The 20,328-nt window shown below is 50.7% G+C and overlaps 1 protein-coding gene across 2 annotated transcripts; it reads left to right on the top strand.

Annotated features, from left to right (window-relative positions):
* The first annotated feature begins 1,273 nt into the window (after positions 1–1,273).
* On the top strand, positions 1,274–11,728 carry APOL6 (apolipoprotein L6). Of its 2 annotated transcripts, none has more exons than XM_026010957.2 (4): positions 1,274–1,478; positions 5,202–5,310; positions 7,264–8,098; positions 8,859–11,728. In XM_026010957.2, exons 2-4 carry the CDS (start codon positions 5,240–5,242, stop codon positions 8,970–8,972), a joined length of 1,020 nt encoding a protein of 339 aa, XP_025866742.2. In that variant the 5' UTR covers positions 1,274–1,478; positions 5,202–5,239; the 3' UTR covers positions 8,973–11,728. The 2 variants fall into 2 exon arrangements, with proteins under 2 accessions (XP_025866742.2, XP_072599078.1); XM_072742977.1 differs by having other exon boundaries at positions 1,294–1,478; positions 7,009–8,098.
* Positions 11,729–20,328: the final 8,600 nt, after the last annotated feature.

The raw sequence follows: 20,328 nt of genomic DNA, 5'->3' as shown, positions 1-20,328 counted from the left end.
CTCCGAGGGCCCCTGAGCGCAGGAGGCCAGGACACCAGGGCCCCGGAGGCCCCACCGAGTCACAGCTCAGCAGCTCAGCAGCCTCCCATCCCTCCTCCCTGCTAGAGGGCCCGGGGGAGCCCGCAGAGCCAAGGCTGGCTGGCCGGGCCACTCCGTGTGCCAGCACCAGTCCCCAGTGTGGCCTCCAGGAGGGCAGAGGAGAGGACCTGGGGCTCCCGGCCTGATCCACAGGAACAGAGCACGTGGCCCTGGCACGGGGACACAGATCTCAGCCCACGACTGCGAGGCAGGCCATTCCCACAGACACGGAGCCCAGAACTGGGTCCCTCACCCTGTCCTAACTGTGCGACCACGGGCAAGCCCCTGCCCCCTCCCCGCGCAGGCCCGAGGTCTCAGTTTCCTCATCTGCAAATCGGTAGAGCCGCAACCACAATCTTGTATCTCAAACCATCGGGCCCAGATATGTTCCAGAGTTTCCAATGGTTTGGATGTGGGGAGAGTAAAGGTCTTTCTTTTTCTTTAATTTATTTATCTTTTAAAGATTTTATTTATTTGTTCATGAGAGACACAGAGAGAGGCAGAGACACAGGCAGAGGGAGAAGCAGGCTCCATGCAGGGAGCCTGATGGGGGCAGGACTCGATCCCAGGACCCCGGGGTCACGCCCTGAGCTGAAGGCAGCCTTCAAAGTTCAACCGCTGAGCCACCCAGGCGTCCCTGGAAGGTTTAGTCACACCCTAATACTTCTGCAGGGAAACAATGAATATGCAAATGAAGTGGGATACATAAAAACTAGGTCCCTGCAGAGGCGGGGTCAGGTTCCACCACCAAATGAATTACGGAAACACACGGGGGTCTTCAGGGAATTCTGCACTCCCCAGTTACACATGGGAGGCGTCAGACCTTGCCCGTCACCCAGCTCAGAGGGGCGAGGAAGCGACATGAGGGCAGCCCACCCATGGTGACCACCGCCGAAGCGCTTGCGGGGCACCCTGTCCACCTGGGCCCCAGGGGCCTCACTCCTCACCATGGCTCTGTGCCACAGGAGCTATTTTTATACCTATTTCCCAGGTGGAGAGTGGAGGCCAGGGGCCGGTCGACCCCGCGACACCCCGCCCCCCGGGGGGCCGCTGGCCTGGGTCCTTGCCTTCCTAGCCAGTGTCCTCGTGCCCGGCGCACAGCGAGGACAGGGAGAGGGGGCCCGGGCCCCTGCCTGCGGTGCTGCTAACCTGTCACCACACAGCTAGTAGAGAAAGGGAAAAGGAAAGGAAAAGCGAAACCATTTTTCAAGCCCCACCTTTCCCAGAAGTGTTGCTTCAGTAGTTGCTGTTCTGAGCTCAGCTCCAGCCTGTCCGCTCCCTGGGAGTAGGCCACGGGGGTCTCAGGCTTTCCCCTGGACCGCAGCTCCGGCCGGAGACTCCACCCTTGCTGCCTGGCCTCCCACAGGCCCCCCGCCACCAGGCCAGAGGCCCCCCAAGAGGTGAGGACTGGGAGGGGGGGGCCTCCTCTCTCCAGGCACCCGAGGCCACAGTGAAAGCAGGCAGGGGAGAAGGGCTGCTTCCCGCCCTGACGACTGGGCTAAGGCACTTGGTTTGGGACAAAGAGCTGTCACCAGGGTCCCTGGAGTTCAAACCCCTCCTGCCAGGGATCTGACCTCAGGAAAGGTCTAAACCTCAACCTCTTTGATGGTATATCAGGGGAGGACTCTCTCCTGGGCTGTTTGAAGTTTAAATGGAAACAGGATTAAGAAGGTGCGAGGACAAACCAAGGTACCTCCACTGGCTGGGGAACCCCCCCCCCCCCCCCCCCCCCCCCCGCCAAGCCCAGCCCCTGGAACATAGGAGGCCTCACTGGTGACAGGCTTTTCCCTTGAGGGGATGTCATCCTCACAGAACAAAAAGATGCTCAGCAGCTTGTCTCTGAACTGCAAAACCGTCTCATGTTCCCAGGATTGTAGGTTTATTGGGGGGAGGTTTTGGGAAGTGGGGGGAGACAGTGGTGAAGATTTCGGGGAGTATCTCAAAGCCGTGTTCTCCGAGCAAGCTGCCTTTATGAGGGAGCTGGTTTGCAGGACAGGGGCCTCTGGACAACAGAATGAGGCTGAAGTCTCCCCAGGCAGGCAAAGAACAACTGTTCTTTACAAGCTCACAAGTGGAAAGAGAAGGTCGGGGGCGGGGGGGGGGGGGGGGGGGGGGGGGGGGGGGGGGGGGGGGGGGGGGGGGGGGGGGGGGGGGGGATGGGACCTGGGCAGGACCAAAGGGCTCCCTGAGTCACCTTCGCGTATCACAGGGCGCCGGCAAAGAATGGGGGTTTTTCTTTTCTTTTCTTTTTGAAGATTTATTTATTTACTTTGAGAGAGAGACAGAGAGTGAGCAGGGGTGGGGGCAGAATGAGAGGGAGAATCTCAAGCAGATTCCCTGCTAGGCCTGGAGCCTGACCTGGGGCTCAATCCCAGGACCTGAGCTGAAATCAAGAATCAGATGCCCAACGGAATAAACCACACCCGCACCCCAAGACTGAGGTTTTTCAACCTTAACCCCACTGACATTTTGGGCTGTGTCGTCCCTTGTTGTGAGGCTGTCCTGTGCATTACAGGGCATTTAGAAACAGCACTGGCCTCCACCGACTCAAGGCCAATAGCTGCACTTCCTGCTTCTCCCAGAGTTGTATGGCAATTGAAAATGACTCCAGATATTACCAATACCCTCCGGGGAGAAAACTCACCCGCGATTAAGGTCTGCTGCTCTAGGCTTGTATTGCAGACCTAGCTGGAATCACACTGTGCTCTCGTATCTACCAGTTGCATGGCACTGGTGCCCTGTGCCTCAGTTTCCTCATCTGGGAAATGGGGATAATATTAGCATCTATGTCAGAGAGCCATTGAGAGGATTAAAGGTGTATAAAGTAGGTAGATGCACGTCTGACACAATTAAGCACAAAAATGTGCCTCCTATTATAGGTCACATGCACTCTGGAGCCAAACCCCTGAAACTTAGCTTGATAAGCCAGTTAGAACACATTTTTTATCTTTGATGCAGTAACTCTACCTCAAAGACAATCCCGAAGAAATAACCAAATGTGTAGACCAACTTTTATATAACGATCCAACAAAAACAAAGCTCAGGGCAGCCCCGGTGGCGCAGGGGTTTAGCGCCGCCTGCAGCCCAGGGCGTGATCCTGAAGACCCTGGATCGAGTCCCACATCAGGCTCCCTGCATGGAACCTGCTTCTCCCTCCGCCTGTGTCTCTGCCTCTCTGTCTCTATGAATAAATAAATAAGATCTTTAAAAAAAACAAAAAAACAAAAACAAAGCTCCAACTGAAGACAACCCAAAGATTCAATGGTAGGGGAGTTATTAAATACATAATAATACATCTATCTAATGGAATGTTGCACAGCCTTTAAATAACTTGTTTGAAACTATTTAATAATACCGGGCACCATAACGTTGATGTAATGTTAAGTGACAAAAATTCGCACAAAACTGAATGAATGACGAGTCTACACTTTGTTTTGCTTGTAAATAAAATGTCCCCAGTGGTTATTTTGTGTGATGAGAATACAGAATAATTATATTCTTTATTTCCAAACTTTCTACAGTAAACCTGTATTTATTTAAATCATTAGAAGAAAAAAAAAAAACATTGGAAGGATTTTTGTGCCTTCAAAATATGTATGGGAGGACTTTTCCCCTAAGTTCTTTCAGAAATAGAGAGGAAGAGGAAGATGACCAGGAGAGAGAAGGCCTATCTCGACCATAGCATTTCTGACCAAAACTCTGGGGCCAAGCACCAAATATAGAAGAAGAAATGAAAAAGAATGTGTTCTTTCCTAGGGACTGAAACAAAAGCACCACCGACTGGGGGGATGGAAACAACAGAAATGTATTCTCTCATCCTGTGATTTCCTGTAAATACAATGTCTCTTACCACTTCCACCAACCTAGTACAAGCAGCCGTTCTCTCTTGCTCTAACCACCACGATCACTTCTAACTGGTCTCCTTGCTTCCTCTCTTGCAAATCCAGAATCTCTTTTCCAGCCAGAGTGATCATTTTAACATCTAAGTTAGATCAGGGCCACCACTAGCCCATTGGGTGCCCTGGGGCTTATTAAAAAAAGCCCACCCAGCCCGTGAGTGGATCTAGCTCGGAGGAGGCGTACCCTACAACTGGATAGCAACCGTGTGCAAGGAGGCACACAACCACAGTGCTCCTTTCTCCAGATAGACACAGCACCTCCCCCATCCCTGGCCCCCAGGTCTCAACACTTGGCAAGTAGATTCTGGGTTGGATTTCAGACCCCACCTGTACGCTCCCGCAGGCCCTTTTGCAGTTCTCATAATATTAATATGTCCATAGGAATATAATTTATGCCAAGGGGCCTTATAAATTGTTGCCTTGTCCTGTGACATGATCTTTTAATTACTATAATCAATTTATTTATAATAGCCCATGACTGGAAACAACCCAAACATACCAATCGATAGAAGAATAGATCAACAAGTTGCAGTGTATTGATTGATTGATCGATTGATTGGTTTTTAAGATTTTATTTATTTATTTGGGGGGTGGGGAATCAGGGAGGAGCAGAGGGAGAGGGACAAGCAGACTCCCTACTGAGTGCAGAGTCGAGGTGGGGCTCGAATGCAGGACCCTGAGACCACAATCTGAGCTGAAACTAGAGTCGGATGCTTAACCAACAGAGCCACCCAGGCACCCTGCAGTGTGTTTATACAATGGAATACTCCACAGCAATCATTTTTAAAACCAGTGATACCACAACATGAGTGAATTTCACACACATTCTATTGAGTGGAAGAAGCCAAACAAATTAATCCATTTATATGAAGTCCAGAGTAGGCAAACTGATCAATGGTTGTAAAGAGTGGTTACCCCTGGGATGGAGCGAGTACTGACTTCGAGTGGTTCAAAGAAAGCTGCTTTTCTCTGTTGTGATGAGGGTGATTACTTGGGTGTGTATATATGAAAGTTTATTGAGTCGAGGACTTGCCTCGGTAGACATGCAGAGGATCTGCATAGAAGCTACATGGCAATATAAACTGCACAGGTTTGACAATATTTAGCATATTGTCAGTATCGCATTATTTGGATTTTATGTAACCTAAAATTGTGCCGTAGACTTTGAATTTCACAAGGTTTCCTGGCACCTGCACTAACCGTGTTTTCCATGTGTCCAACCAGAACGTGGTGTGCCTCCCGAAGACACCTCTAATTCTCCCATGGGCACAGTGAGGTCAGTTTTGGGGCCACAGGAGCCGCTGGACAACCAAGCAAAGACAAGATGCTCGAGGTAAGGGGGAGGGGGAGCTTTGTCCCTGGGGAGGGGAGGGGTCCTGCTGAAACGCTCAAGGCATCCTCCTGATGGGTGACAGGAAAAAAAAGTATTCCACGGCCTACACTGAATATTTTGGAGAGAAGGTGAGGTCAGGTGCCCGACTTCGGGCGATAGGCATGGAAGGCCAGAAACTGCCCCGCTCATGAGGTGAGGCCCGTGAGGACTCACCCATCACCAAAAGAGCCCGTTAGTGTCACTGCATTGAAGAAGCCAGGCCCAATGAGCCCCTAAGCAGCAGACGTCACCCCGCTGGCTTCCACCAGAATGTGGACAGTCAACAGACGTTCTCTGAGTGAGCCAGGGGAGCCACATACACCTGGTGCCTCCTAGAGCAGGGCCGTCACCGGACACCTGCCAGGGTGCGTCGTGGCCTCGTGAGGATGCGAGAGCATCAGAGACTTTCGTGTTCATTCAAAAGCTCAAGGAGCCAAACTTCAGTTCTTTCTCCACCACATTAAAGACAAAACTCAGTAGTGGATGCAAAGTGGGGTTGTCCACCTCTGCAGCTCCTTGTCCTGTAGCCTCCTTGTCCTGTTCCCCTGTCCACAGCAGGGCAGGGAGGGCTGGATTGCGGCATCCACAAAGGTTAGGGACTCTCAGCAATGCCCCCCCACTCCTCACCTTCATCCATCTCCCTTTCACCTGGCGAGCCCCCTGCTGCCTTCTGCTCTGAGACCTGATTTACAGCTGCTGGTTAACTGATGGTTGGGCTTAAATCGTTAACTGTCAATGCGCAGGGGTTTCCTTGGAAGCATATTTGGTTTTTCACCTTTTCAGTTGAGAAATTTTGTGTGTGTGTGTGTGAAGAGAGAGAGAGACAGGTATTAAAAGACATCTGCATAGATACGTCAGCAAGGAGTGCCTAACAGGGGCTGACAGATGAGAGAGAAACAGCCCAGAGTAGCGGTGGGCTCTGAGCTCCTTCTCCACCTCACGCATTCCTTCGGGCGAGTCCCCTTTCCTCCCTGGGCTTCTGTTCCCTCCGCTGAAAAGTAAAGGTGGCAGCTTGGATCCTGGCCAGGCTTCCTTCCAGTTCTGATTCTCTTCCTTGGGCCAGAGCATCTGCCATCCCCTGGCCTCCTAAGTTCACCCTGAAGGAGATGCACCCCTGGCCTTTGGCATGAAGAATGTGCCCGAAGGAGAGGGATTGCTCTTCCCCGATACTGCTTTCCCATAAAGCCCAAACTCCTCCAGGGTGACGAGGATGCCTTAATACTTTGTACTGTGAGATACTGGAAAGGAGAGCCCGAGGCCCCTCTGTCCCTGACATCTTCTACGAAGCACCAATCCTATCTGCTTGAGTGGTCAAATAAACCTGGCCCCGGACCAAGGAGAACCTTCAGAATATTAGTGATAATTCACTTCAGCCCTCTCGGTGTGTAGCTCCTGATGGAGGCGAACGAAGGCCACCACGGCAGCCAAACTCAAGGTCATGGGAGTGTAGGCTGCGTTGTACAATGTGGAGCCTCCTCCTCTGACCCGCCTCTACAAATACAGGACCCTCCACCTGGTCTCCTCCTTCTCCTTCTTTTCCCACACCTGTTCCTCCATCAGTCCCAGGCTCTTTATCTGACTCAGAACTTAGCATTCCCCCACCGCTCGCAAGGGTGACTGTGTCCCTCAGGAACTAATCTACCTTCTCCATCTCTTTAGCCAAGGCTCTGTTTCTCCCACCTGTCCCTCCAGAAGCTCCTCTTATGTGTTCTTCTCTCCACGGAAGCAGCAGCTCCCAACAACGCTCTGGCACTTTCCGTGACCAGGTCAGAGTTCACAGGGGTGTCAGGGAGATGCAGAAGGATTCAGAGGCAGGAGTGGCAAGAACATGCAGAAACCGCAGTGGGCCTGACAAAGAATGTGACTTTGCCTTTTGGGGAGCTTAAGCGAAAGCTATATGTTGTTCACCCCCAGGGACCAGGAGGGCATCCTTCTGAGGGAGGGCATGCAGCAACAAGATAGGGAGCTGTCCGCTGAAGAAATAAGGTTTTTGGAAGAGTATCCCATCATCAAAGAAGAGCTGGAAGCGAACATCAGAAAACTCCATGCCCTTGCAGACCACGCTGACGCAACTCATAGAATGCAGATCAAGACCAACATGGTGACCAACTCCATCGCGGTGGCCTCAGGAGCCATGAACTTCCTGGGTCTGGCCATGGCTCCAGTAACAGCGGGAGGAAGTCTGATGCTCTCTGCTGCTAGTAAAGTTTTGGGAACAGCAGCCACGACCACCGGCATCTTCACCAATGTTGTGGAACACTTGGAAAATCAAGACATCCAAGCTCAGGCCAGCAACCTAGTGCCTACCCACAGCCACGACGTCCGGGGGGCTGAGGTAGAGAACGCGGTCTGCGCCATGACTGTCAGGAAGATGGCCTATGATTATGGGAGTAGAATCAAGGACGTCAAGAGGACCATCCATGCCCTTCAGATAGCCAGGGAGCGCCCGCGTCTGGTCACTGCTGCCAAGCGCCTCATGACCACTGGCCAAGTCTCGGCCCGGAGGAGCAGGCAGGTGCAGAGGGCCTTCAAGGGCACCCCGCTGCTGATGACGAGAAGTGCTCGCTTGATGGGGAGTGTCATGGCTGGCCTCTCCCTCCACGGGGACCTGACCACCCTCCTGAAGAACTGGAAGCAACTGAAAGAGGGAGCAGGCAGCACGCTTGGAGAAGAGCTGAGGGCCCAGGCTTGGGAGCTGGAAACGAAGCTGACAGAACTCGCCCAGCTCTATGAGAGCCTGCGGCAGAAGGTGAGGCGGCCTCTCCCTCTCGGGAGGCTGGAGCGGGCTGGGAGGCTTTAAGGGGGGCTCCCGGCACCAAGGTTGACGGGCAGGGCCTTAAGGGAGCCGCGTGTGGGTGAGAAGTCCGCCTGGATGTTCCAGAGGACGTGGGGCTCCTGGTGGCCCGGGGGCCAAACCGCATGAGGCGCATCTGGAGGGTAAGGGCGCCTGTCGGGGCAGACCTGGTCCCTCGCAGGCCTCCCTGAGGTCCCTGAGCTGGGAAGAGGCTCTTCCCCGCTGCAGAGAAGAGGCCCTGGGCCACTGGATGTGTCTCTGAGCCTTCATAGGCTGAAGCCCCAGTGTGACTACGGGTGGGGGGGGGGGGGGCGCTTGGGGAGGCAACTGGGGCTGAATAAGGCCACTGGAAGGGGTGGTCCTAGGAGAGAGCAGGAGGGAACACGAGACCCCGTCTCCGCCTGCGCGGTCTGCGAGGACACGGCGAGAAGGTGGCCATCTGCGACCAGGAGGGAGGTCTCGCCAGAAACCCAATGGGCCAGGGCCTCCAGAACCAGGGGAGCACATAGTCCCATTATTTAAGGCCCCCTCGCCTGTGCTGTTCTGCTAGGACAGCCCCCGCTGACTCAGACAGGGAGCATAGGTAACTCAACCAAGTTCTCGAAGCTAGGGGGTGGCAGAGCCAGGAAGAAGCTAGGGGGTGGCAGAGCCAGGAAGCCCGACCTCCCCCCCACCCCCAAGCCCTCCTCTGACCGCTGTTTTTGTTTCTTTACAGAAACTGTTGCAAGAACAAAGGCCCAGGAGCTCATTTTTTTTATTTTATTTTATTTTTTATTCTCTTTTTTTTCCTTTTTTTTCTTTTTATTTCTTTCCCAGAAGCTCATCTTAGGTGGAGCCACGGGGTCTCTGCCTTGCCCCCTCATCCCCCCTGCCCCCAGGCAGGTGGGCAGGCATGGCAAGGCAGGATCGCAGGTGACAGGAGAGGATGAGGGCAGGTGGGGCCCACAGGCCACGGGGCAGAAAGAAGGGGACAGGGTAGGGGCAGGCTGGGTTGTGGGCAGAGGCGATACCCAGAGTGTTAGCAACCGGGAGGGCCCACTGGGTCCTGAGGGCGCTGCGAGCCAGTGAGCATGGTGAGGTCAATCCGTCCTGCCTCCCCTCGCCAGCCTGCTTCCTTTTGTTCCCTCTCCCTCTGCTGGGGGCAGGGGGCACCCCATTCCCACTGCCTCTCCCGTGTCCCCGTCACTCCCTCTCCCACTAGGTCCGCAGGAAGCATGTGTGGATCGGTGTGGGCGCTATAATACATGCAGAGGATGAGCCAGGAGGGTCCCCAAGGTGAGGGGCCTCCAGTGCTCTGCTCCCTTCCTCCCCCATCTCTAGGGACGCCCAGTAGTTCTCTGGGGTTTGCATACAAAAAGATGTCACTGGAACCTGCTCGACCAGATTCCATCAGAAGGAGAGAGGCCCAGGGGCCTTTTCTCCCCCCAAGTTCAGAGCAACTTAGGATGTCCTCTCCAGGCTTCCCGGGTCACCTGTCTTCCTGTGAACTCCTTTCTTACATCTCAGCTGCTATTCTGAAAGCCATGCATGGATACTCAATGCAACTTTTTAAAATTCATGCAAGTCAGACACAGGGGTTAGATATAAGGCAGCAATCAAGGGTGGCTCCTGTTGGCAGTTTGGCGTAGAATTTCTACCCCGTGCTTCTTTTGCTTTGGGGTGTCAGAGAGCCAGCCTTGCTGACGTGTCATGAGACTGCCCAATGGAGACCCTCCCTCGAGGCTGTGATACATGATAGATTTTTTTCCTGAGGCCTAGAGTTTTCTCTGTCCCTCTCATTCTCCATTCCTTCTAGAACTTCCCATTTTGCTGTTTTCACTTAGTGATATTTTCCAACCATTCTATATTTCACTTCATTTTTAGACTTTTTTAATGTTGCAAAATAGTCTCTCTCTTTTTTTTTTTTTTTTTTTAAGATTTTACTTATTTATCCATGAGAGACAGAGACAGAGAGAGAGAGAGGCAGAGACACAGGCAGAGGGAGAAGCAGGCTCCATGCAGGAAGCCTGACGTGGGACTTGATCCCGGGGCTCCAGGATCACACCCTGGATCAAAGGCAGGCACCAAACTGCTGAGCCACCCAGGGATCCCCACAAAATAGTCTCTTGATTATATATACGATCTTTTATTTTTTAATTTTTTTCTAAAGATTTTATTCATTTATTCATGAGAGACAGAGGCAGAGACACAGCAGAGGGAGAAGCAGGCTCCCTGCAGGGAGCCCGAGGCAGGACTTGATTCCCAGACTCCAGGATCAAGCCCTGGGCCAAAGGAGGCGCCAAACCGCCGAGCCACCCAGGGATCCCTATATATGATCTTTTAAAGTAGACATATGTTAGTCATCATTCTCTGTTTTAAGTGACCAAAAGTAAGGCTAACTGGCCTACACAAAAAAGGGAATTTATTGACTCATGGGCTTAAAAAGCTTAGGGATCCAGCGGCCTGCAGGTGCATCTGGACCCAGAGAGTAAAAATGATGTCACCAGGCATTTGTCTTTCCATTTCTCAGACAGGCCTGCACGAGCTTCAGACAAGAGGCACGCCCCCCAACTCCTCCACACCCCGCTGCACCCCCTTCAGCCGGGGAAAGGAGCAGGGCAGGCCTCCAGGGCCCACTCTGAGTGGTCAGGACTGGGTCACGTGCCTTTGCCTGTGCGGGTTGCAGGTCTGAGCTGGGGATGCTACGGAGTACGTGAGTGGAGAAAGGAGTCCAAAGAGGAAAAGCCACAAGTGGTACAGTAGCTGCCCTCCTCTTTCAGGGACATTTAGATGACTTCATTTTTTTTTTTATTATGCACAGTGGTACAATGATATCTGCATGCCAAAATCTTGTTGCATCATTATTACAATTTTTTTTCTTAAAATAGAATCCTTGAATTGAGGTGTCCTGAATAAAGAAGGATCATATGAAGGGAAAGGAGGAGTCTCCTCCTACCCCCCAATACAGTAGTGAACTATATCATGGGAAGCCGGGGAAAGATTTAGAGTGGAGGGGAAAGAGAGGCTCTATCCTCATTTCGGTCCACAGCCCGACAGTCCTGTTGTCCGCACCCCGCCGTCGAGGGGAGAAATGCTTGCCATGCCATGCCACTGTGCTTTCTGCTTTTGCTGTCTTGTTTCTTCGTCCGAAGTTCTTCACAAGCAGAATGATGCCAGAAAAACTCTCTGAAGGCCTGATATACTACAGAAGCCATTTAAGGATCAACAGGACCGCGTGTAAACTTTGTTCGAACCAAAAGCCTGACTCAGGGCCCGGCACGCTCATGGGTCATGCACCTGCTTCGTGAATGAGCGGCCCCAAGGGAACCATCCTGTCCTTGAGATGTCAATCAATGCTCCTAGGCCCTGCATCCCTGTCTGCCGGCCTGCGAATCTATAATCATTAGAGCTTTTACAAGATGTAAGAAAGGCTGTAACCCTGTACAAATTGTTCATTTTCTTCCCCGGGAAGGGCGTGGGTTCCCGGGAAGCTGTTCTTCCTGACTTGAGCAATTTCTTACTTTTAGAGATTTTAAAAGGTGTGTTCACCTAACACCTTTAAAATTGTTGTGTCCACAATAAGTAAATAAACAATAAGTAAATAAACATTGTGGGTCCACGATAAGTTGATACTGTTGGCTCGGTGTACGAGCATTCTTAAGGTGCCAGAGAAACTCTATGGATAATAACACCCGGCACAGGGGCGCTTGCGTGGCTCAGTGGTTGAGCGTCTGCCTTCAGCTCAGGTCGCAATCCTGGGGTCCTGGGATCGAGGCCCACATCGGGCTCCCCACTGGGAGCCTGCTTCTCCCTCTGCCTGTGTCTCTGCCTCTCTGTGTCTCTCATGAATAAATAAAATCTTAAAAAAAAAAAACCACCCAGCACAGAAGAGATTGTCCCTACCTGCGGGGTGTTGTTTCTTCTGCGGAATGTCTGGAAGAAAAATGTAGAAGAATGAATGAGAGTGGAGTTCAGAGAGCCACCTCTGACACTCATTTGCCTGCTTCCACTGGTGCTCGAGCCCCGAGGTAAGTGTAACCAGAGTGAAATCCAGGGCTCCCTTCCGTCATGAGTGTGTGGTGTCCTCTCTCAATGGCAGAAACACTGCTCCTTCCTGAGGCTGCTGTGCCAGCATCCGGGGGCCGGAGAGGCCGCCCTGCCCGCCTCACCCGTGGCTCTCAGCCTTGGCCTCTCCTCCCTGAAGGCAGGGCTCCCGATTGGGCTCTCGGCTGCTCCGCCTCTGCACCCCACTCCCTGACTGGAGTCCTGCGGCCTTCCCCACCCTGCACCCCACAGTGCCTCCAAGCCCAGCATCATCGTCTGCTTCCCTGCAGCATGATCTCTCCACCCCCCGCCCCCCGGAATCCTGCAGAATTGGTGCCTTCACCTCCTTCATTGCACCTCCCCACCAGTTAAGACTTTGCAGTCCTCGCCAAGGGAAGCCCTTCCACCCTCCGTGCTACTCAGGACAACCGCACCCTAACCACCTGCCTGTCTCTTCTAGTCTGGGGGCGGTTGTTTGTGGAGACCCCATGACTGCCCACCACAGTGGGTCAGGAGTTCTGGGAAGCCTATGGGTTCAGAGGTGAGGAGACACACACGTTCACGTGCTGCACTGAGAGGGGAGCAAGCTGTTAGGTGCCCCGTGATGCCACAACCTACATGAGTTGGAAGCTTTTCCAAAGCATTGGGCTGATCAGTGGCCAGTGAAGTTGTCCTGCCCCTGCTGAGGTCTGTGACAGCAGCAGACAGGAGGTCAATAGTCCTGCTCATGCCCTTCCCCTCATACTAGCAGGAAATTAGGAATCTCAGTCAGTAAGCTAAACCCCAGGTCAGCTGGGGGAAGCCTGACAGGCCCTGCTTAGGTTTCAGAAGCCTCATGTACCCAGACTCATCAGCACCTGACTAATGGTGGGTGGCCTCAAGGGCCCTTCCCATGTCTTTGGCTCATCCAAATCCATCCTCAACCATGAGCTTCAGGTGGCCCTTGAATCTGTGATTAAATGCAAAATATTGTCATCTACAAATCAGTCCCATGAGTCTAAAGTCTAACCTTCAATGGAAAGTCCGCAGTTAGCAGGTGACAATCAACATCTAGTAGAACAGCCCCGCTCTGCCCTTCACTCGGCTGCTCCCTCTGTACCAAGCACTTCTGTCTGAATCGTCCTGGGTCTGCTGTTGGGCAGTAAAAAGTTTGCTTCCAAGAGGTTCTGAAGTGGATCAGATCAAAACACTAATTAATTAACTCCAAGGTCTTGCTATCACCAGAGTTTCTCCCATTTCCCTTCCCAAATGATATGAAACCGTGTTGAATAGAGCTCTTCAAAGATTTTGCAATGAGATCAAGATTTAGCAAAAGGATAGTCCAATAGTAAAAAAGCTGAAAGGAGAATGCTCACCCTTTCCATTGCAGATTTCCAGGAGAAAAAAAAAATATTAAAATTTGATCTCCTTGCAAATTAAAGTTTAAAAGAGTTAGTCTGAAATCAAATTGTGTTGCCCTCAGGAGATACAAGTTCAAAGAGATCAAAATCTTTTAAAGTCCAAAGGAAGCAAAGCCCCAAATCAGTCTCTCTTCTAGAGTCTGATGCAGTTTTTTCAAGTCAAAAAAATCATCCTCCCCGACGTCTTCTTTTGGTTCTCTTTGGCTAGAAGGGTTCTTTAAGTTTTTAAACATCGGAATAATTCCAAACATACAGGAGAGTCCCAGAATAGTAAAAACTCTCATAAACCTCCGGCCAGATTCGCAGCTCTTCAACGTCTCCTCCAGGGCCCGTTAGCAATCCCGAGGCTCAGCTCCAAGCCCGCCGTCGCCTCGGCGGGAGGCTGCGCGCTAAGCTTTGTCCGGCAGAGGGCGCTCTGCACACTTCTCCGCCTGGTCCTGGGGAGCTCAGCCCCCGCGGGAAGCCGGTGGGGAGGGATCCCAGGGAGCCCAACATCACCCTAGAGGCAGCTTTCTGGGGAGCTCCAAGGGCCCCCCACCCCCAGCTTCCCAGCTGAGGTTTTCCCTGAAGGCGGCCCCTGCCCGGTTGGACTCCCAAGGAGGTCAGTAGCACCCCCACGACCACCACCTTGTGAGTTTTGGGCCTCACCCCAGAGGGCAGGTGCCTTCCTCTAGCCTTGGCCAGTAACACCTCAGCAAACTCCTCTGCCTCCATTCCTTTTTAAAAAAAATATTATTTAGGGATGCCTGGGTGGCTCAGTGGTTTTGCATCTGCCTTTGACTCAGATCCTGATCCCAGGGTCCTGGAATCGAAACCTGCATCAGGCTCCCCACAGGATGCCTGCTTCTCCCTCTGCCTGTGTCTCTGCCTCTCTGTGTCTCTTATGAATAAATAAATAAAATCTTTTTAAAAATTATTATTTATAAAACCTACACTCTTCTTTGGGTGAAGCTACGGTTTGGGTATCTGAATTCTAAAATCATGGGAACGTTCCTGTGAAGAAGACATTGATGGTGGTGAGGTGTGCCTTGGAACCCAGAGACAAGTCTGAGAAATTCAGGGCTGGCCCCTCCCTGTACCCTCTCTTAGTCCTGAAGGTGGATGAAAATAATATTTTTAAGGAAAGAGGAACAGAGTTTGGGGCAGCTGGATGAACACAGCCTACCCCTGCGTGACACTACCAGATTTTTTTTTTCAGCTGGGCAAATGGTGATTCTCTTTCTCTTTTTTGAAAATTGCAGTGAAATGTACATGACATTAAATGTACCGTTTAAACCGTTTCTACATGTGCAGTTCAGAGGCTTGAAGTGCATTCACCTGGTTGTGCCCCCATCACCAGTGTCCATCTCCAGAATGTTTCATCATCTGAAATCGAAACTAAAACGGGCTCAGCAGCCCCTCCCAGAGGCCCCTGGTGACCAGTGTTCTGCTCCCTGCCTCTCTGCATATGACTATCCTAGGTGGCTTTAAGTGCAATCACACAATATTCGTCCTTTTGTGGCTGGCTCATTTCACTTAGTATGATGTCCTCAAGGTCCCTTCATGTCGTAGCAGGTGTCAGAGTTTCCCTCCTTCTTAAGGCCGAGGAACATTCCATCACCCACGTCTACCCATTCCCCCTCCTGTGGCCACCCAGGGGGTCGCCACCTTTTGGCTACTGTGAGCAAATGCAGTGGGAGTTTCCAGCTTTCATTCTTTGGAGTATATCCCCAGACATGGAGCTGCCTGATTAAATGATAGATCTATAATTTTTTTTAGAGATGATCTATTTATTTATTTAGAGAGAAAGTGAGCAGGAGGAGGAGCAGAGGGTGAGAGAGACACTCAGGCCGACTGCGCTGAGCACGGAGCTCCGGCTCCATCCCGGGGCCCTGAGATCATGACCTGAGCGGAAGCCAAGACTTGGACCCTTAACTGACTGAGCCCCCCAGGCGCCCCTCTCATTTTTTCTGAGAAACCACAGCAGCTGCACCTGTTTGCAATCCCACCCACAGCGCCCGCGGGCTCTGATTTCCCCGCAGCCCCGCCAGCAGGTGCTGCTTCCTGGTGTGGCCCAGTGGCCGTCCTAACGGGTGTGGGCTGGCGTCTCCTTGTGGTTCGGGTTCGCATTTCTCGGATGAGGAGTGATTGCGCATCTTTTCCTGTGCTGATTGGCCATTTGTATGTCTTCTGGGGATGAATGTCTACTCCAGATCACTGCCCAGTGAGTTTTTAACATCATGAATTTTTAACGGTCGACATCGATTTGAAGCTGCGGTGCGCAGCCTGGCTGACAAACTACCCTCGTTGGAGAGAAAAAATGGTCTCCCGCTCCCATCTATCAATAGCCAAAGAGCTGCAAGCAGAGTTTCTCTTTCCTGTAATTGATCTACTTCCTGAGCCGCACGGCTCACTAAGGGTCAGGGGGCTAGTACGTCAACCAAGACCTGGTCCAGTGAAAGAGAGAGAGAGAGCCACCTTCCGTGAGGACAAGGCCACCTGCCTCTGTGAGCTGCCAAGGTCATAGCCACACATGACCTACACAACCAACCCCGAAGGCCTAAATGTAGGCTTTCGCCACACAGTCTCTGTGTGTCATTTTGCCCCTTCCCCTTTGGCCGTATTTGGATGCTCAGAGTATCCACTGCACCAACCCAGAGATGGACACAGAACCAGGCAGGTAGAGCTCAGAAGATGACTTCATTACCGCTGAAGCTGTGGGAGAGCGAGGCGAGCCTTGTCGGCAAGCATCTGGGCTTCAGAGGCCTTCACCCCCCAGGTGGGCAGCCCTCTGGCGCAGGCCGCTGCAGGCCTGCCTGCCCGACGCAGGGAGCTCGCAGGAGCAGAACCCACACCTGCTCTCTTGCAAGCAGGCGGGTCCCGAGGAGGGTGGTGAGCAGAGGGCAGAGCTACGCGCGAACCCACTCCCACGCAAATTAACAGGAAAATTCCTCCTCCTCCTCTTCCCCATCCTCCTCCTCCTCCTCCTCCTCCGGGAGATGAAGAGAGGCCCCGGGTATTCCTCTCACGGAGTTGCCTCCACACAGGAAAAGGAAAAAGAAGCTTTTCCTCCCACATAATGCAATTTAAAAACTTGATATGAAAAAAAAATTAAAAAAATAAAAATAAAAACTTGATATGCACCCACAATTTTGCTCCTAACAGGCAGAGCATGGAGCTTCTCAAATGGCTTTGGACACATTTGTAAAAATATTGCAAGGGCTCGCCTACAGAGAAAGTCACAATAAAGTAGAAGAAAAAGAGAAAGAAATTACTTCGGCTGAACTCTGTGACCGTAGCGCCATAAAGCTGTAACCGAACGTTGTCTGTTTTTTAAAATTTTAATTCCGGTGAGTCGGCATAGGGTGTTACACCAGCGTCAGGGGTAGAACGAGGTGACGCGCTCGTCCAGGCCTCACCTGGTGCTCATCACACCCGGTGCATGCCTTCCTTCCCATCACCTGCTTCAGCCATCCCCCACTCAACTCCCCATTTTCTTTTTTTTTCCCCTGAAATGAGATAAGGGTGTGGGCCCATTTTCTATTTTCAATTGGATTTGAAAATAGCATGTGTACAGCCTAATGGATTTTACCTACGTCTCTCCCATGTAACTACCAACCGATCAAGACATGGAATATTTGTGGCCCCCAGAAGGCTCCCTAATTCTCCATCCCTGTCACTACTCGGTGCATCAGTTTCCTGTGGCTGCTATCCGAAATTCATAATAAATGACCACAAACTCAGCAGCTTAAAACAACACGCAGTGTTGCCTAGGACGGCTATGAGAGTGAGCAGTCTGGGGAGCTTGACTGGCCTCTGCTTAGGGTCTCACAAGGCCAAGCTGAGGCTCCTGGGGAGTCCACTTATAGGCTCATTCATGGTTTTGGCAAAATTGATTTTCTTCTCGTACTTTCCACGGAGATCCAAATGCTTCTCACACTCTGAATCTGTCCGACCTCCTGGTACTCCCAGCCAGAGAAACTCCGCTGTCTCTAAGGGCTTATGTGATCAGAGCCGCCCTGTCTCTCTCTCTCTCAGGGTCAACTGATCAGTAGCTTCCATTACATCTGCCAAGGCGCTCTTGCCATGTAACATAGCCTCGTCATCGCTTCCAGAAATCAAGGTGGGACCCCTGAAGGAGGACCATTGTTCTGCTTGCCACATCCCTATTCTGGTGTCCATCCCCATAGATGCGTCTTGCCTGCCCTTAAAATTCATCCAGATGGGGCCCCTGGGTGGCTCACGGTTGAGCGTCTGCCTCAGGCTCAGGGCGTGATCCTGGAGTCCCGGAATCGAGTCCCATATCGGGCTCCCCGCAGGGAGCCTGCTTTTCCCTCTGCCTGTGTCTCTGCCTCTCTCTGTGTCTCTCATGAATAAATAAATAAAATCTTAAAAAAAAAGAAAAAGAAAAAGAAAATCCAGGAAGAAACTGTGTAATTTCCACTGATCTATTTGCTTAGCCTTGGGCTGGTGCCATCACTCCTTGGCAGTAGAGGTGCACTGAAATGCAGTGGGGGAGGAGGATCTTTTCAACCAATGGTGATGATCCATTGGCTATCCATATGGGGAAAAAAATGAACCTCAATTCTTTCCTCACATCATACCTAAAGGATTACAGACTTCAGTGATAAAGTAAAACAATAAAACTTACAGGAAAAAAAATCCTCATAGGCTACATTCATGATCTTGCGGGAACACAAATATTATATACCATATAAACACCACAGATAATAACAGAAAAATGTTATAACTTGGACTTGACTAACATTAAGAACTCCTGCACATTAAAATATACTGGCAAGAGTACACCCAATTTCATAGCAGCAGTGTTCACAGTAGCCAAAAAGTGGAAGAAATCTACTTATCTATCAATGGATGGATAAACACAATGTGGTACCTACATACAATATTGTCCAGCCTTCAGGCAGAATGAAATCCACTGCTGCAGCATGGATGAATCTTGAAGACATTATGCTCAGTAAAATTAGCCATTTACAAAGGACAAATACCACAGGATTCCACTCATAGGAGGTACCAGATACACAGAGGTAGAGAGAGTAGGATGGGGGTGCCAGGGGCTGAGGGGTGGGGGGATGGGGTGTTGGTGTTCAATCAACACAGAGTTTCAGTTTTGCAAGGTGGAAAAGTTCTGGAGATGGATGATGGCGATGGTTGCAAGACATTATGAATGCACCTAACGTATTTAATGTACCCTTAAAAATGGCCAAGATGGTAAGTTTCATGTTATGTATATCTTACAACTGAAAAACTAAATTTAAAAAATATACACACCCACATACACAGCCCAGTAATCGAGGAAAAGTCAAGACACAACATGAGAGAAGGTATTTGTGGATAAATATACCTAACAAAAGATTTTTCTGTATTGAATATAAGGAACTCCTATAAATCAACAAGAAAGGTAAAACATAAAGGGAGAGCCAGCTGGTCAATAAAGCACGTGCCTATGTCCTCAACACCACTGCTAGTCAAAGAAATGGATATTAAAGTCAACGATCACAGAGATACCACTACATGCTCAGCAAAATATTACAAATGTAGAAAGGGATCATCTCGAGAGATGACAAGGGTGTGAAGCACCTGGAATACTAACTCATTACCAATGGGAAAGACCATTGGCACCATCACCTTGGAAAATTGTTCAGACATATTAATATAAGTAAACATGCACGTAGCCTGAACCAGCAAGGTTTCTACTGAATAGATATCTAAGTAAATAGGTCTACCAAGGCACATGTCAACAAGGATGTGCATAACAGCCTTATCTACAACAGCCCCAAACGTGTCCATTAGAATGGATAAAGGCATGGTGATGTATTCATATAATGGAATAATAATCACCGAGGTGAAAAATAATGAACTTTGGCTACATGCCACCTCGCAGATGTACCTCTGAGTAGGAAAGACTGGATGCTGTATGATTCATGTGGATGACTTTTTAAAGATTTTATTTATTTATTCATGAGAGACACAGAGAGAGAGAGAGAGAGAGAGAGAGGCAGAGACACAGGCAGAGGGAGAAGCAGGCTCCTCGCGGAGAGCCCAATGCAGGACTCAAACCCGGGATCCTGGGATCACGCCCTGAGCTGAAAGCAGACCCTCAACTGCTGAGCCACCCAGGCACCCCTCTTCCTGGATTTTCTGTTTTGTTCCTTTGGTCTATTTGTCTAGCCTTGTGCAATACCCCACTGTTGCTTCACAACAAACTGTGATGTCGGAATTGCAAGTCTTCCAGCTCGTCCTTTTTTCAAGATGATCTTTATTGTTTTAGGGCCTTTGCATTTCCATGTAAATTTTAGAGTTAGCTTGTCCAGTTCAACAAAACACCTGCTGGGATTTTTTTAGGATTGCATTAAATCTATAGATCAGTTTTTGTTTTTTTTTAAGATGTATTTGTCTATTTGGAAGAGAGAGAGAACATGTGTGTGGGAGTGGGGAGAGGGGCAGAGGGAGAGAATCTTCACGCAGACTCCTCGATGAGCATGGAGTCCAATGTGGGGCTCAGTCTCACGGCCCATGAGATCACGATCTGAGCTGAAACCAAGACTTGGACACTTAACGGGCCGAGCCACACAGGTGCCCCTGAATCTACAGATCAACCTAGAAAGAATGAACTTCTTAACAATATTGACTATTTAAATCCTGGTATCTCCCCATTTATTTAGGTGTTTCGTTTAATTCAGCAGTGCTTTGTGATTTCAGTGTTGAGGTCGCAACATTTTCGCTGCCTATCTCCTTAGGTATCTGGTGCTTTCAGATGTT

This window comes from Vulpes vulpes, chromosome 16 (assembly GCF_048418805.1).
Source record: "Vulpes vulpes isolate BD-2025 chromosome 16, VulVul3, whole genome shotgun sequence".
NCBI lineage: Eukaryota > Metazoa > Chordata > Mammalia > Carnivora > Canidae > Vulpes > Vulpes vulpes.
The sequence above is the reverse complement of the archived record's forward strand: the minus strand, read 5'-3'. Positions and strand labels throughout refer to the sequence as shown.